Here is a 14,327-nt window from a genome sequence, read left to right as displayed (position 1 = left end):
GAAAGCTCGCTCTCAGGCCTTCCAACATCGGCTAGAAAAATCACTGCAATGTTCTGCAAAGCTTTGACAACAGCAAGAGCTAATGTAGAATGACAAGCTTGTGACTGAAAACCAGTGCTCTCCTTCTAAGATAGAGCCTCCCAGGGTATCATCCAGCACCTGGTGATAACAACTGGGTGCTGGGCAAACATCCTGGGAGAAGAACGATTCCATTGGGTCAGTTGGTGGAGTCAGTACATGACATGGCCAGAGGCTGACCCACACAGCTGTCATGGCCTCTCTGCAATGGAAGAAGCGTGGTGGTAGGTTCTGTGACTTGTTTGAGAGGGAATCTAGGATTCTCCTGTGCTCCCGGCTACAAGGACAGTTTAAATGAACTCTCAATGGCATAGGCTATTAAAGACCAATTTGGAGAGGGTGCGATGAATTGAGAGAGTAGCACTGAAATATATACACATGGTGAATGCATGCTAAGTCGCTTTAGGTGTGTCCTACTCTTTGCGACCCTATAGACTAGACTATAGACTGCCAGGCTCCTCCATCCATGGGATTCTCCAGGCAAGAATACTGGAGTGGGTTGCCATGCCCTCCTCTAGAGGATCTTCCTGACTCAGGGGTCAAACCCGTGTCTTTTATGTCTTCTGCATTGGCAGGCAGGTTCTTTACCACTAGTGCCACCTGGGAAGCCCATACACATGGTAAATATATATACTTACCATGCTTAAAATAGATAGCTAGTAGGAGGTTGCTATATAACACAGGGAGTTCAGTCCAGTGCTCTGTGACGACCTAGAGGGGTCAGAGGGAGACGTGGGAGGCAGGCTCAAGAGGGAGAGGATAATATGTATACTTAAGGCTGATTCACACTGTTGTATATCAGAAACCAACACAACATTGTAAAGCAATTATCCTCCAATTAAAAAAAAAAAGGACCAATTTGGGGCCCACCCTCCATGGGTGAGGGGCTTCCCTTGTGGTTCAGCTGGTAAAGAATCCCACAATGTGGGAGACCTGGGTTCAATCCCTGGGTTGGGAAGATCCCTGGAGAAGAAAAAGGCTACCCACTCTAGTATTCTGGCCTGGAGAATTCCATGGACTGTATAGTCCATGGGGTCACAAAGAGTTGGACATGACTGAATGACTTACACTTTCACTCCACGGGTGATGGGGATGTCCATGATGTCACTGGGAACTCCAAACTGTCCTCCTGGGGTTGTTTCCTTTCTGAGTAGAGCCCAACTGCCGCTATCTCTGCACAAGTCCGCAGTCACACAGCGAACAAGTCCAGTCACGTAGCAAAGCTGAACTTTGGTTCTCTACTGACATCATCAGAAAGCCAAGCCTGGTAGGAAATAGCAGCCACAAGAAACACAAACCCAGTTCCGCCCAGCTCATGAAGGAGCCCTGGGCCTGGGTCCCTGCTGCTTGCTACCTGGTAACACCCCTCTGCCCAAGGCCCAGGGTGACTGGAGATTCTGAGCTGTGACACCTGTTATCAACCCACTACAAACTAAGACACTAGAATCTTTGCCAAGAAGCTTAACTGGGCTGACATCTTGTGTGTTGCTGTGAAACCACCAAAGAAGTCCAGGGGATAAAACTGAAAAAACTCTCTGGGAGCTTTAGCAAGAGGACTAAAAAGAAATGATGACAGCTCTTCTGAGCTGGGTAACATCTAGCATCCTGTGTGTTCAAGGGACAGCAGTGTCTCGTGGGTCTCAAACTTCTCTGTTGAGAACCACTTCTTCCAAGGAAAGCATCTTGAGTATCTTTGACTTCACCAAGTTTTACTAGTCATTTTCCCCTTCCCCCCTCCAAAAAAAAGCAATAAAAATATGAAGAAATCCATCGATGGATAAATGGATACACCAAACGCAGTATACAATGTGGTATAAAAATAAAATGTGGTCTATATACACAACGAAAAGCCTTAACAAGGAAGGAAATGTTGACACAATTTTCAACATAGATGAAGCTTGTAGGTATTATGCCAAGTGAAGTAAACCAGTCACAAAAGGACAAATACTATATAACTCTATTTAAAGGAGGTACCCAGAGTAGGTAAATTCATAGAGACAGAAAATATAAGAGAGCTTTACCAGGGGCTGGGGTGGGTAGAGAGAGAGGAGAGCTATCATCTATTTATTTATTTTTTATTTTGCCAGTCTTCGAGGTATGTGGGATCTTGGTTTCCTCACCAGGGACTGAAGCTATGCCCCCAACAATGGAACCATGGAGTTTTAATTACCAGATCACGAGGGAAGTCCTGTAGCTCTATTTTTTAAGAAATTTGTTTTTAATGCCAGAGCTATCATGTAATGGGTACAGAGTTTCTGTCTGGAATGATGATAAAAAGTTCTGGAAATGGATGGTGGTAATGATAATTTGAACTGTGGTGTTGGAGAAGACTCTTGAGAGTCCCTTATACTGCAAGGAGATCCAACCAGTCCATTCTAAAGGAGATCAATCCTGGATGTTCATTGGAGGGACTGATGCTAAAGCTGAAACTGCAATACTTTGGCCACCTCATGCGACGAGTTGATTCACTGGAAAAGACTCTGATGCTGGGAAAGGTTGGGGGCGGGAGGAGAAGGGGACGACGGAGAATGAGATGGCTGGATGGCATCACCGACTCTGTGGACATGAGTTTGAGTGAACTCCGGGAGTTGGTGATGGACAGGGAGGCCTGGCGTGCTGTGATTCATGGGGTCGCGGAGAGTCGGTCACGACTGAGCAACTGAACTGAACTGAACTGAACTGAATGGTTGCACAATATTGTGAACATACTTAATGCCACTGAACTGTATACTTTAAAACTACTTTAAAACAGTAAATGTTATGTTATGTAGCTTTTACATACCAATAAAATGTTTAAGTATGAACAATGGCATTGCTTTTAAGCAAATATGAGTAAGGCAATGTTTCCAGTCCTGTGCTCAGTCACATCTGACTCTGCAACCCCATGAACTAAGCCGGCCAGGTTCCTCTGTCCATGAGATTCTCCAGGCAAGAGTACTGGAGTGGATTGCCATTTCCTTCTCTAGGGGATCTTCCCAATCCAGGGATTGAACCCGTGTCTCTTGAGTCTCCTGCACTGGCAGGCTGATTCTTTACCACTAGCACCACCTGGGAATTCCTAAGGTAATGTTTAAATGACCATTATGAACAAGTAAATAATTCTCATCAGAAACTACAAGCTAATCATAGTCAGGAATGCTATGAGTGGAAGACTCATGTTGATCAGCCCTGGTAGACTCTAGTCCAAAATCTGACAGCCAACTGTCTTGCTTCTGTGGAAGAATATATTCAACTATTCAGAGTCCAGATGCTCTATTATTTAACTAAATCATAGAACTATCACACGCTTTGTGAATTCAGGGCCCACATTTGTTTAAATGGAGACCCAGTTCTCACTGAACTATCTACCATAATAACGGAGTATAAGACATGTACCCAATAACACCTATGAAATCCCAGAAGTCTCTGTATTTTATCAAGTAGAGAACACTCTTCCATGGAAATGCAAGAGTATGACTTAATAAATTATTCCTTCAGATTAGTTAAGCATCTCATGTGGGATATTCTTTCAGAATATGAACTATGATGTAATAGGGTCAGGGAAATTAATCCACACCCAAGTTCCCAGGGCCTCACCCTTGTCAAACCTCTTCAGACCAGTATTTTGCTCTCCAGTTAAACGTTTTCAGGAGAAGCCAAAATTGTTAATATTTACACTGGTCTCATTCCCAAAGCTTCTCCAGTATGCTAAGCCAAGGGGTGACTTAGCAAGGAAGCAGTTTATCTTCATGGAGAAGTTGGGCAGATAACTCGGACACGGCAAATGACTTGGCCTGATCATTCAACTGGGATATTTACCTTATTTATGTAAATCTTCGGAGAAGGCAATGGCAAGCCACTCCAGTACTCTTGCCTAGAAAACCCCATGGATGGAGGAGCTTGGTGGGCTGCAGTCCGTGGAGTCGCTAAGGGTCGGACACGACTGAGCGACTTCACTTTCACTTTTCACTTTCACACATTGGAGAAGGAAATGGCAACCCACTCCAGTGTTCTTGCCTGGAGAATCCCAGGGAAGGGGGAGCCTGGTGGGCTTCCGTCTATGGGGTCACACAGAGTCGGACACGACTGAAGTGACTTAGCAGCAGCAGCAGCATGTAAATCTTAATTTCATTTTCTTTTCATTTTCTACATCATTTCAGGTGAGGCATGATGTTCTCAAAGAATCATGAGGATTTACCTATGTGAGGATTTATCTATGATTCACATAGCCAATTCAGATGATCATTTTGGCTGAAAAATGTCATGGTCTTTGACATTTCTTTTAAATCTATTTGAAAAGCGGTCTTAATAGAATCATAACAACAATGTGTGACTGAACTGGACCCTGGATCAGAATTTTTGTGGAGAGGGTTATAAAGAATATTATTAAGGAAACTGGCAAAATAAATATTGGTCTACAGATGAGATAATAGTATTGTATCAGCGTTAATTTCCTCATTTTGATAACTACTTAAGTCATGTAAGAGAAAGTCCTTGCTCTTAAGAAATACTCAGCAATTTAGAATTAAAGAAACTCTGCTATTTACTTTCAAATAATTCAGAAAAAAATTACTGTACACATATATATGTATATATCAAGAGAAAATGACAATAGAAGCAAGGTAAAATAATAATTGGGAAATCTGAATAAAGAGTATGGGACATCTTTATACCGCTTTTAACTGTTTTGTAAGCAGGAAATAATTTCAAAATAAAAAAATTATCCCCCAAATTTAAAAGTTGATTTAATAACTTACTCATAGGATCCTATAATCTAAAACAAAGTCAAATTAATATGGCATTATCATTTTTATATCTCAATTTATTTTGACATTACATTAGTGGCATTAACCAGGAAAACTCTACTTGAGTTCTACTTGATTATAAAGCCATTGAATCTCAAGATTAGAAGGGAATTAAGAGATCAAACAACTGAAATAAACATGAGCATTTCCCAGTGTAACACCATGCAATACAAATAGCATACAAGAAAGCAGGGTATGAATCATGAATGAAGCACAGAAGAGGCAAATCTACCTTGAACGGCTGTTGATCTCCACCCAGCCCAGTTTCCAGGACACATGAAGCAGAAGTCCACCAATCAGTGTCTGCCACCTGAAAAGGAAAAGGGCCAAGGTGAATTTAAGAGTGCCACGGTCTCATGGCTCACCCCCACAGATGTGTTGACTGACAAATATACATATGTGAGCCTTCTTACAACTCGTTTCTAGCACTTTCTCCTGATCATCACCCCAGCTCTAGACCTGTCCTTCTTGACCTCTGCTTTTCCCCTGAGTCCAGCTGTACCATTCCCTGCTGACACTGACCATCTCCTCTTCTTATTCTAGACTTTTCCTGAACAATCTCACCCACAGCCAGCACGTCTCCATGACCTTGCACTGGTGAGTCCCACCTCCCCTTCTCACAGGATACAGCCATCCTCACACCTACCCCAAGCTCCTGATGGTAAAGCATAACCTGGAATTTCCCCTTCCCCATCCTGGTCATCCTCCAACTATTCCCATCAGCCAAACCAGAAACCTAGATGTCATCCTAGTCCTCCTCTGCCATCACCTCCCTCATCTACTTACAAAACCCTATTGACTCTATCGCCATAACAGCTCTGAAACCTGAAGCCTTCCCTTCCATCCCTCTGCCTAATTCAACCTCCCATCATTCCACATCTAGACCACAGCATCAGTTCCTTAACAGGTCCCCTTTCTCTCCAGGGTTGCCCTGCACTGTCCATTTTCCATGCTGCAGCCAAAGGGTTTGTTCCAAAATGCAAACCTAATTGTGCTCCTCACTTGTTTTAAGAACCATTGATTCCTCCTGGTGCCATAGGCAGCAGCTCTCAGCCCCCTTGCTACGCCAACACACCTGGGGACATGAAGTTCTCAGGAGACACATTTCCTCAAGTGCAAAGTTCAGGCGGGGGGCACAGGTGACAAAATAAACACCCCTCCCCTCCCACTACAGAAAGCACAGCAAAACGCCGAATGAATGATGGGTATTATAGGGTCTTCCCTGGTGGCTCACAGTAAGGAAGCTGCCTGCAATGCTGGAGACCCAGGTTCAGTCCCTAGGTTGGGAAGATCCCCTGGAGAAGGGAAAAGCAATCCACTCCAGTATTCTTGCCTGGAGAATTCCATGGACAGAGGAGGCTGGCTGGCTACAGTCCATGGGATCGCAGAGTCAGACACGACTGAGCGCCAAATGTGTGACAGGTACGATAGGCACAACTTTATCCCGTTCTGCAGTAACTGCTTTTACTCTGTTTTTGGTGAGTCATTCACAAATTTCAAAACCTTATTTTTAGTCATGACTTGAGACACCTCACCTCCAGAGGTGATTACAACACATCCATGCGTTGGGACATGACAGTGGAGAACCCCTGGCCTAAATGACAAAGTCACTTGCATGGGACACACAAGCCTCCCAGGACCTGCAGCCGCCCCTCCCCAGGGTCAGCTCCTGTTTTTCTGCCAGTGGCAGCCACATTCCAGCTACACTGAACTGGCCACAGCCTCGGCAATGTGCCAGGTTATTTCACACTTCTTAGAGTCTGCACATGTGGTCCTCTTAACCCATAATGTCTTCCCATCTCCTCTGTGCTGGAGGACACCTGCCCATCCTATAAGATCCAAGTTTTATGTCTCCCTTGTGGAGCCTTCAATGACTCCACCAGGCAGCGTGGAAATACATGGGGTCGCATCCTCCAACAGCTTGGTCTAGAGCAATGGATCTCAATCGTGTGGATCTTCCCCCCAGGGGACACTTGGCAGTATCTGTAGACATTTTTGGTTGTCACAGCTGGGGGTGGGGGAAGCATTGCTACTGGCATTTGATAAATAGAAGCCAGGATGCTGCCAAACACCTTGTAACATATTGGACAGCCTCTCAGAAGAGTTAACCAGGTCAAAACATCAATAGTGCGGAGGCTGAGAAACCCTAGTGTAATGGAAAGTAAGCGAATGAACCAGTAAATACAATAAGGTGTGAAAAAGTCCTAAGGGGAAGAATTCGGGTAGCACAAAACACCCTAGCAGGGAGCAATTGACCTAGTCTAGGGAGCTGGATAAGTTTTCCTCGAGAAAGTATTGGGTTGGCCAAAAACTTCATTCAGGTTTCCCATACAATGGTACAAAAATCCAAATGGACTTTTTGGCCAACCCAATAAATCTGAGCAGATGTCTGTTCAAAGCAGGAGGCCCAGAACGGACAATGGCTCACAGGTGAGAGAGAGTGGCTCCAGCAAAGCTTCTTCTTGTTGAACTGCTCAGTCGTGTCTAACTATTATGCCACCCCATGGACTGTAGCCCACCAGGCTCCTCTGTCCATGGGATTTCCCAGGCAAGAATACTGGAGTGGGTTGCTATGCCCTCCTCCAGGGGAATCTTCCTGACCCAGGGATCAAACCTGCATCTCTATGTCTCCTGCATTGGCAGGCAGGTTCTTTACCACTAGTGCCACCTGGGAAGCCCCTAAAAGCAATGGTAGCTATCACAAAAGAAACAATCAATATAAAAATAAAATATATTTTTAAAAAGCTGGGGGGCGGGTGGTTAAGGTAAAAGGGGGAAATGTGAGCGCCAGAGCACTCCATGCTGTTGCTACACTAGCTATTCTATTGACCTGACTCTACACCATTTTCTGTCTTCTTTCTAATAATAGTGTCCCTCAGTTTACCAGACCACATTCTGGATTCATCTGAGGTTCTCTCTGCTGCTTCATTCCTATGTTCAAACAATGAATTGTCTATAATGTCACTTAAAAAGTCCAAATAATCAAAATAATTATAAACAAAACGAAATGGAAAAGAATAAATTGAAAAAAAGAGAATTTCAATAAATATGACAAAAAAGTTGTTGACATCCTTAAAATATGAAGAATTCATTAAATTAATAAGAAAATACTAAAACCCTAGTAAAAATAAAAGGGTAATAAAAGGATAAAAACCAATGTAATACTCTAAAGCAATTATCCTTCAATTTAAAATAAATCATAAAAATAAAAAGATAAAAGGCACAAAAACATAATTCACTGAAAAAAGAGATACAAGTGGATAACAAAAGAAACCATCCAACTTCACGAATAATCTAAGAAATGGTAAGACAAAGCAACGTGCTATTATTTTTTGCTCATGAAATTAACAGAGAGAGGAAAAAAATGAGCCATACTTTGAGCACAACTCAAAATATCATAGAAACTTTCACACATAGGCTAGGGTTACATGACAAAACAATTCTGAAAAAGAAATTTTTAATATTTAAGCAGTCGACTAAAGAATTTCATGTTCTTTAATCTAAATTTCTTATACAGGAATTTAGTCCAAAGAATTAGAAATTTGGCAGATTTGAATGCAAACAAATGTCTGATAATATTGTTGTGTTTATACCCCAAAAAAGGGGCACAATTTAAATGACATTAACAGAAGGACGAAATAAATTACAGTATGTCTATCTAATGAAAAATCTATGCAGTCATTAAGAATATTTTAATGATGCTAGTTGGACATTTCCTACAAATGTATATAAAAGATACTCACCCTTGGAATAATGTAGGGTAGGTAAATTTCAAGACAGACAGGACATACTGAAAAACAAATATCAAATTAATGGACATTTTCAAATTATAGAGAATTGATAGACCATATAATCAAGGAAATCCCTAATAAAGAAACATAAATACACTCAAGTTTCAAAAAGGCCTTTTTTATTCCTCCCCAAAGAAATCACACAGTGGGGGAAAAAACAATGACCTTCCAATTCATATTAAAGAGAGGGGCTAAGTGAAGTCAGACAGAGAGACAAGTATCATATGCTGTCACTCATATGTGGAATGTATTTTTTTTAATGACAAATGAACTTATAAAACAGAAACAGACTTACAGACATTGAAAAGAAAAACCTGTGGAAGAGAGATAAATCAGGGCTTGGAATTAACATATACATATATATGAAATAGACAACCAGCAAGGACCTACTGTAGAGCACAGGGAACTCTACTCAGTACGCTATGATAACCTATATGAAAAAAGAAGCTGAAAAAGAATGAGCATATGTATAACTCAATGACTTCACTGTACAATTGAACCTAATACAACATTGTAAAACAACTATACTCCAGTAAAACTTTTAACAAGGGGGTGAAGGGAGCTGCTTTCCCCAGGATCACTTCTCAGCTGGGGATGGAACAAAGTGGAACACACAACAGCTGGGCCAGATACTGTAGACAGCTGATCCCTCTCAGCATTCCCAGACCTTGGAAGTACCATGCTATAACTGTGGCAACTTCAGAGAAAACTAGAAAAACCCCTGGACACAGTGGGTTTTCTCGGAGTATCCACTTCATCTATTGCCCAGTTTACCTAAAAATTCACTGCCTTCTGTGTTTGTCATCCTATTCGTTCTTTCCTTTGTTTTCCTTCCACTTTTGTTTGGTTTTGCATTCTTGGGATTTTTTTTTCTAACTAATTCTGCTCAGGTATCTATCACGTTAGGTGTGTTTTTTAAGGTTTTTGTTTTTAAAGCCAATTCAACTAAGATCAACTTGTATTTCTATTATGTCTTTTAACCAAATTTATAGCACATTATGTACAGGAGAAGTGTATTTTGTCTTTCTGGGTATCTTTTTCTATGATGGAACACTTTAAGAATTTTTTAAAAGCCTAAAGACCATTAAATGACTTTAAGCAAGGACTCCACTGATTCGTCACATGATCTGAAAAGCACAATAGACTGGTATTATGCAAGTTTAATTTCTATTTTTTCCCCCCATGGATTAATCAACCTGTAATTCCCCTTGTATGAATTCCTAAATGTCACTGGTATAGTTACCTGCCTGTGCTCTGGTGTATATATCCTAGAGATGGACCATCATTCTTCTTTGAAGCCTATTTACTCACGTTAAGTCAATATATTCCTCTCCACTTTCCTCTGATATTTTATTTGTAACACTGAGACAGGGGAAGGATTATGTTAGCATCTGGACCATGTCTTGCAACATCCTGAACAACCTTCATGAAGACAATAAATGCTCATTCATTGCTATTTGCTAGTAGTTCTTTTCCAGAGAAAAGAGGGTTTTTGGTTTGCTTTTTTTTCCCCTCAAGGGGGAGTGGAAAGAGATTAGTAGAGACCCCATAGTGGGGAAAGGTGGTCCTGAGCCCCCTATCATTACTTTGGCTTGGCGTCTACCCCAGAGTCCAGGACAAGGGGTGATATCCCACACTAGCTCACAGGGATCTAACATTTCTCTACATGGTACCAAACCCAAGGCTCCCTCCTAGCAAAACAAAAACACGGTAGCACTGCTTTTCTGACTTTTCATCAAACGGGTTTTATGATATTAAACAAAATTAAGTTTACATTTTATTTTTTAATAATTTCATGAAAAACTCTTAAATATATTCGAAATGCCTGGGATGGAGCCACAAGAAAAATAGGTTTGAGAATCAATGGTGTGAGGCAGAGATGGAGATGGACTGATATCTTCTATTTAAAGGCTTCTGGAATTTTGGTGGTTCTGGGGCAGGGATATGTTTCGAAGAAAAGCAAACCGTGATTTCTTCTCCTACTCTTCCTCCTAGAGGGAACAGGGGCCAACAGCTTTCCCCTTCCCGAAAAAGTAGTCCACATATCCAAAAATGAAATTCCTGGGAATTCACCAGTCAAAAATGCAGTTTCCCAGTAGATGAAAAGGACATATTACAGCACGAGAAACGAGGACAGTACCGTCCAACAAATCTTACTTCTAAAAGAGCATCGTGCAGAGTTGTTTTCTTCTCCATCATCATCAGGAACAAATCAGATAAAAATCGGGAGGCAGTATTTGGTCCCCATACGATTTGGGTACTCAGATCCCCTACCGGCAATCATCACCACCCCGCACCCGCCCCTCCTCACCTTGTTCGTGAGGTAAGAAGCCAGGTAGCAGGTACAAAACGTGAGGCCGACCAGACACTTCTTCATGCACATCTGTTAATTTGCGCCCCTTCCCAGGGACCCCCCAGAAGCCCCGCTGCCGCCACCAGAGCCGGGCCACAGCCCTTGCTGCCAGGACCGCCACGTGGCTGCGAGCTCCGCCAATCGGCGCAGCGACCGCCCACCGCGCCTGCCTCTTAAAGGGGCCGCGCCTCCTCAAGAACTCCTAGGCTCGCGGTGGGCGGGGCCAGCTCCCAGGATGTGGAGGGAGAAATAAGGTTCACTAGGGCTGGCACCCCACTCCAGTACTCTTGCCTGGAAAATCCCATGGACGGAGGAGCCTGGTGGGTTACAGTCCATGGGGTCGCTAAGAGTCGGACACGACTGAGCGACTTCACTTTCACTTTTCGCTTTCATGCACTGAAGGAAATGGCAACCCACTCCAGTGTTCTTGCCTGGAGAATCCCAGGGACCCGGGAGCCTGGCGGGCTGCCGTCTATGGGGTCGCACAGAGTCGGACACGACTGAAGCGACTTAGCAGCACCAACAGCAGCAGCAGTAGGGCTGTGACCATCTGTAGAACAAGAGCGGGGTAGTCCTTGTAAAAAGGTAGAAAATGGTATAAGAGGGGAGAAAAGCAGCTGACAGAACAATTCACAACAGTCTATTAGCATTGAAAGAAAAATGTTCAGAGCTGGCCCACTGAATCCTGAGCAAACTAAATGAAAAGAAATCCACTCATATATTTACATATTAAAATTCACATTTTTATTGTATTAAAATATCAACATATAATTTGCTAATAACCATTTTAACCATTTTTAAGTGTATAGTAGTGTTAATTACATACACATTGTTGTGTAACAGATTTCTAGAACTTTTGCATCCTGCTAATCACTGGAAAAGACTCTGATGCTGGGAAAGGTTGGGGGCGGGAGGAGAAGGGGACGACAGAGAATGAGATGGCTGGATGGCGTCACCGACTCCGTGGACGTGAGTCTGAGTGAACTCCGGGAGTTGGTGATGGACAGGGAGGCCTGGCGTGCTGTGATTCATGGGGTCGCGGAGAGTTGGACACGACTGAGCGACTGAACTGAACTGAACTGAATCTGAAACTCTACACCCAGGGAAAAACTTCCCCCCACCCCTCCCTGCTCCCCCAGGGCACCTGGGAATGGGAACCACCATTCTATTTTATTTTCTTTCTACTGCTTGGGATACCTTATCTGAATGCAATCAAGAATACATATTTTATTAAAAATTATTCTCCCTTTATCTTTTATAGTCAGAACACTCAGTTCAGTTCATCCGTGTCCAACTCTTTATATTAATTTAAAAAATAATTGTGCAGTAAAGGGAACAAAACAAAATATTTGTTGTCAGAAAATGGCAACCAGCAATTCCCTAGCAGTCCAATGGTTTGGACTCCAGGCTTTCAATGCCAATGGCCCAGGTTCAGTCCCTGTTGGGGGAACTAAGATCACGTAAGTCACACGGTGCAGTCAAAAAAAGAAAGAAGGAAAATGGCAATGGGTTGTATAGGGTTCAAAAATCACTGTGTCCCAATTAAACCTAACCGACCTATATCCATAACACCCCTTTAGAAAACTTAGGGAAATTCTGTCATCACTAAACATATAATAGACTTTCCTACCCTTATACCGAGTTTTATGCTGTTCATTCCAGCTAAACTAGCTTTATAGCTTCTCTTCAAATTGGTTGTCTAATTTGGTAGCACCTCCTCCATTCAGCCTTTCCAGATTTCTCAAACCAGCAAAGAATCCTGAAGCATTCACTGTCTATAGCTGTCATGTGGCAATTAATCATGCCCTCTTTTGAGATAGAAGGGTTGTATTATCATTCAACATTGTTATGTGAATATGTTATCTCTCCAACTATATCTCATAGTTTTCTTCTTCTCCCACAGGACTTTAGGAATGTCGCAAGTAGTTATTGAATATTTGTTGATTGCTTGAAACAGTTACTTTCAAAATTGACAACTAATTTCAATAATAAAGAGTAAAGAATTTTAATTCTGTTCCCTTTAGAGACTTAAGAATCTGCTGATTCCATGTGCTTCAGTTCAGTTCAGTTCAGTCGCTCAGTCATGTCCGACTCTTTGCAACCCCATGAATCACTCTTAGGGAATACAAATTCTAGACTAGCTCATCTCAGCTGAGCACCAGTGAGTTTATCAGCAGAGATGATAGGAGTAAAAACTGAAACTAAATCTTTTAAACATTGTACTTATTCCACTTCACAGCAAAATGGCCATTACCCCATTCAAGAACTCACTATTTAATAATATATGACTAAACAAAAAAACAAGTAACATACAACAACATGCTGTTGTTGGTAAACCACAGTTTTCCTATTAATATTTGTAAATGTAAGTTGTAAATATTGTAATTTTCTATCTTCTCTTTTAAGGAGCACATAGTTGATGGCATCAAGTATATACCTTAACTGTTGAGACACAAGCATTAAGATTGTTAACTCACAAACTCTGTTCTAACCTGGAATTCCAACTCAGGATAAAGAAACTTCCCTTGTCCCCACAGCCTGCCCTCTCTCTTCCCTGTCTGAAGTAAAGCCTGAGTGTCCTCTGAGACTATTCATCTCTGTCTGGTGTGCAAGGCAGGGGAGCCAGCTGGCACGCCTTACTTTGTCCAGTGCGGCTACCAAAATGTGACTCCTGCTATAAGGCTGTCCTCTGACATCTCTGCCTGTCTCTAAGATTCCAGAGCAGAGCATCTACCGACCTTTCTGGGTTACAATCTGCACATTTTCTGAAGACCAGCACCTGCTCACACTCTTCCATTCCAACCCAAGCCTTGCCGTCTTGCTGGGTAATGTCAAGGTTCACGTGGATCACCCATCTAACATCCTGGCATTTTTCCCTGCTCCCTTAAGCTTCCCAACCTCGTCCTCACGATTGTTTCACTGTGGTTTCCTCTGATCTGAGATAGCCAGTATCTGCTTTACCCCCAAATCACTTAAACGGCTCATTCACACACTATTTCTCTGAGGTAAAGTGTAACCATTTCAAAGTGTAAAATTCAGTGGCATTGAACAGATTCACAATATTGTCCAACTATCAACGGTAACAAGTTCCAAAACTGCTTCATCACCCAAAAGAAAACCCTTTACCCATTAACCAATCACTCCTCGTTTGCCTCCTCCCAACCCTGTTCCCTGGCAATCACCAGTTCGATTTCTGTCTTCATAGATTTACCTATTCCGGATTTTTCCGGTCACGTTATGAAAAGCTGAATCAAAACATCTATTACGCAGTCCTAGTTTTGCTCCATGTTACATAACACGTTTTACAAAATTTCACACTCC

At 42.4% G+C, this 14,327-nt stretch overlaps 1 protein-coding gene across 6 annotated transcripts in view; it reads right to left on the bottom strand.

Moving 5' to 3' along the window:
- Nucleotides 1–11,121, bottom strand: part of SLC35D4 (solute carrier family 35 member D4) — a 119,844-nt gene extending 108,723 nt beyond the window's left edge. For all 6 annotated transcript variants that reach the window (XR_008684656.2, XR_008684658.2, XR_008684657.2 and 3 more), the window contains exons 1-3: nt 10,965–11,121; nt 8,606–8,652; nt 5,095–5,172 (exon numbers count right to left, since the gene is read on the bottom strand). Coding sequence is in view for 2 of the 6 variants with exons in the window: in XM_055417097.2 (XP_055273072.1) it covers nt 5,095–5,172; nt 8,606–8,652; nt 10,965–11,036 (197 nt within the window). In the remaining 4 variants the exon portion in view is untranslated. The remainder of the gene's footprint in view (nt 1–5,094; nt 5,173–8,605; nt 8,653–10,964) is intronic.
- Nucleotides 11,122–14,327: the final 3,206 nt, after the last annotated feature.

This window comes from Moschus berezovskii, chromosome 28 (assembly GCF_049115385.1).
Source record: "Moschus berezovskii isolate FMDL1 chromosome 28, NW_MosBer_1.0, whole genome shotgun sequence".
Lineage (NCBI taxonomy): Eukaryota > Metazoa > Chordata > Mammalia > Artiodactyla > Moschidae > Moschus > Moschus berezovskii.
Note: the sequence above shows the minus strand (reverse complement) of the source record. Positions and strands in the feature narration are given on the sequence as shown.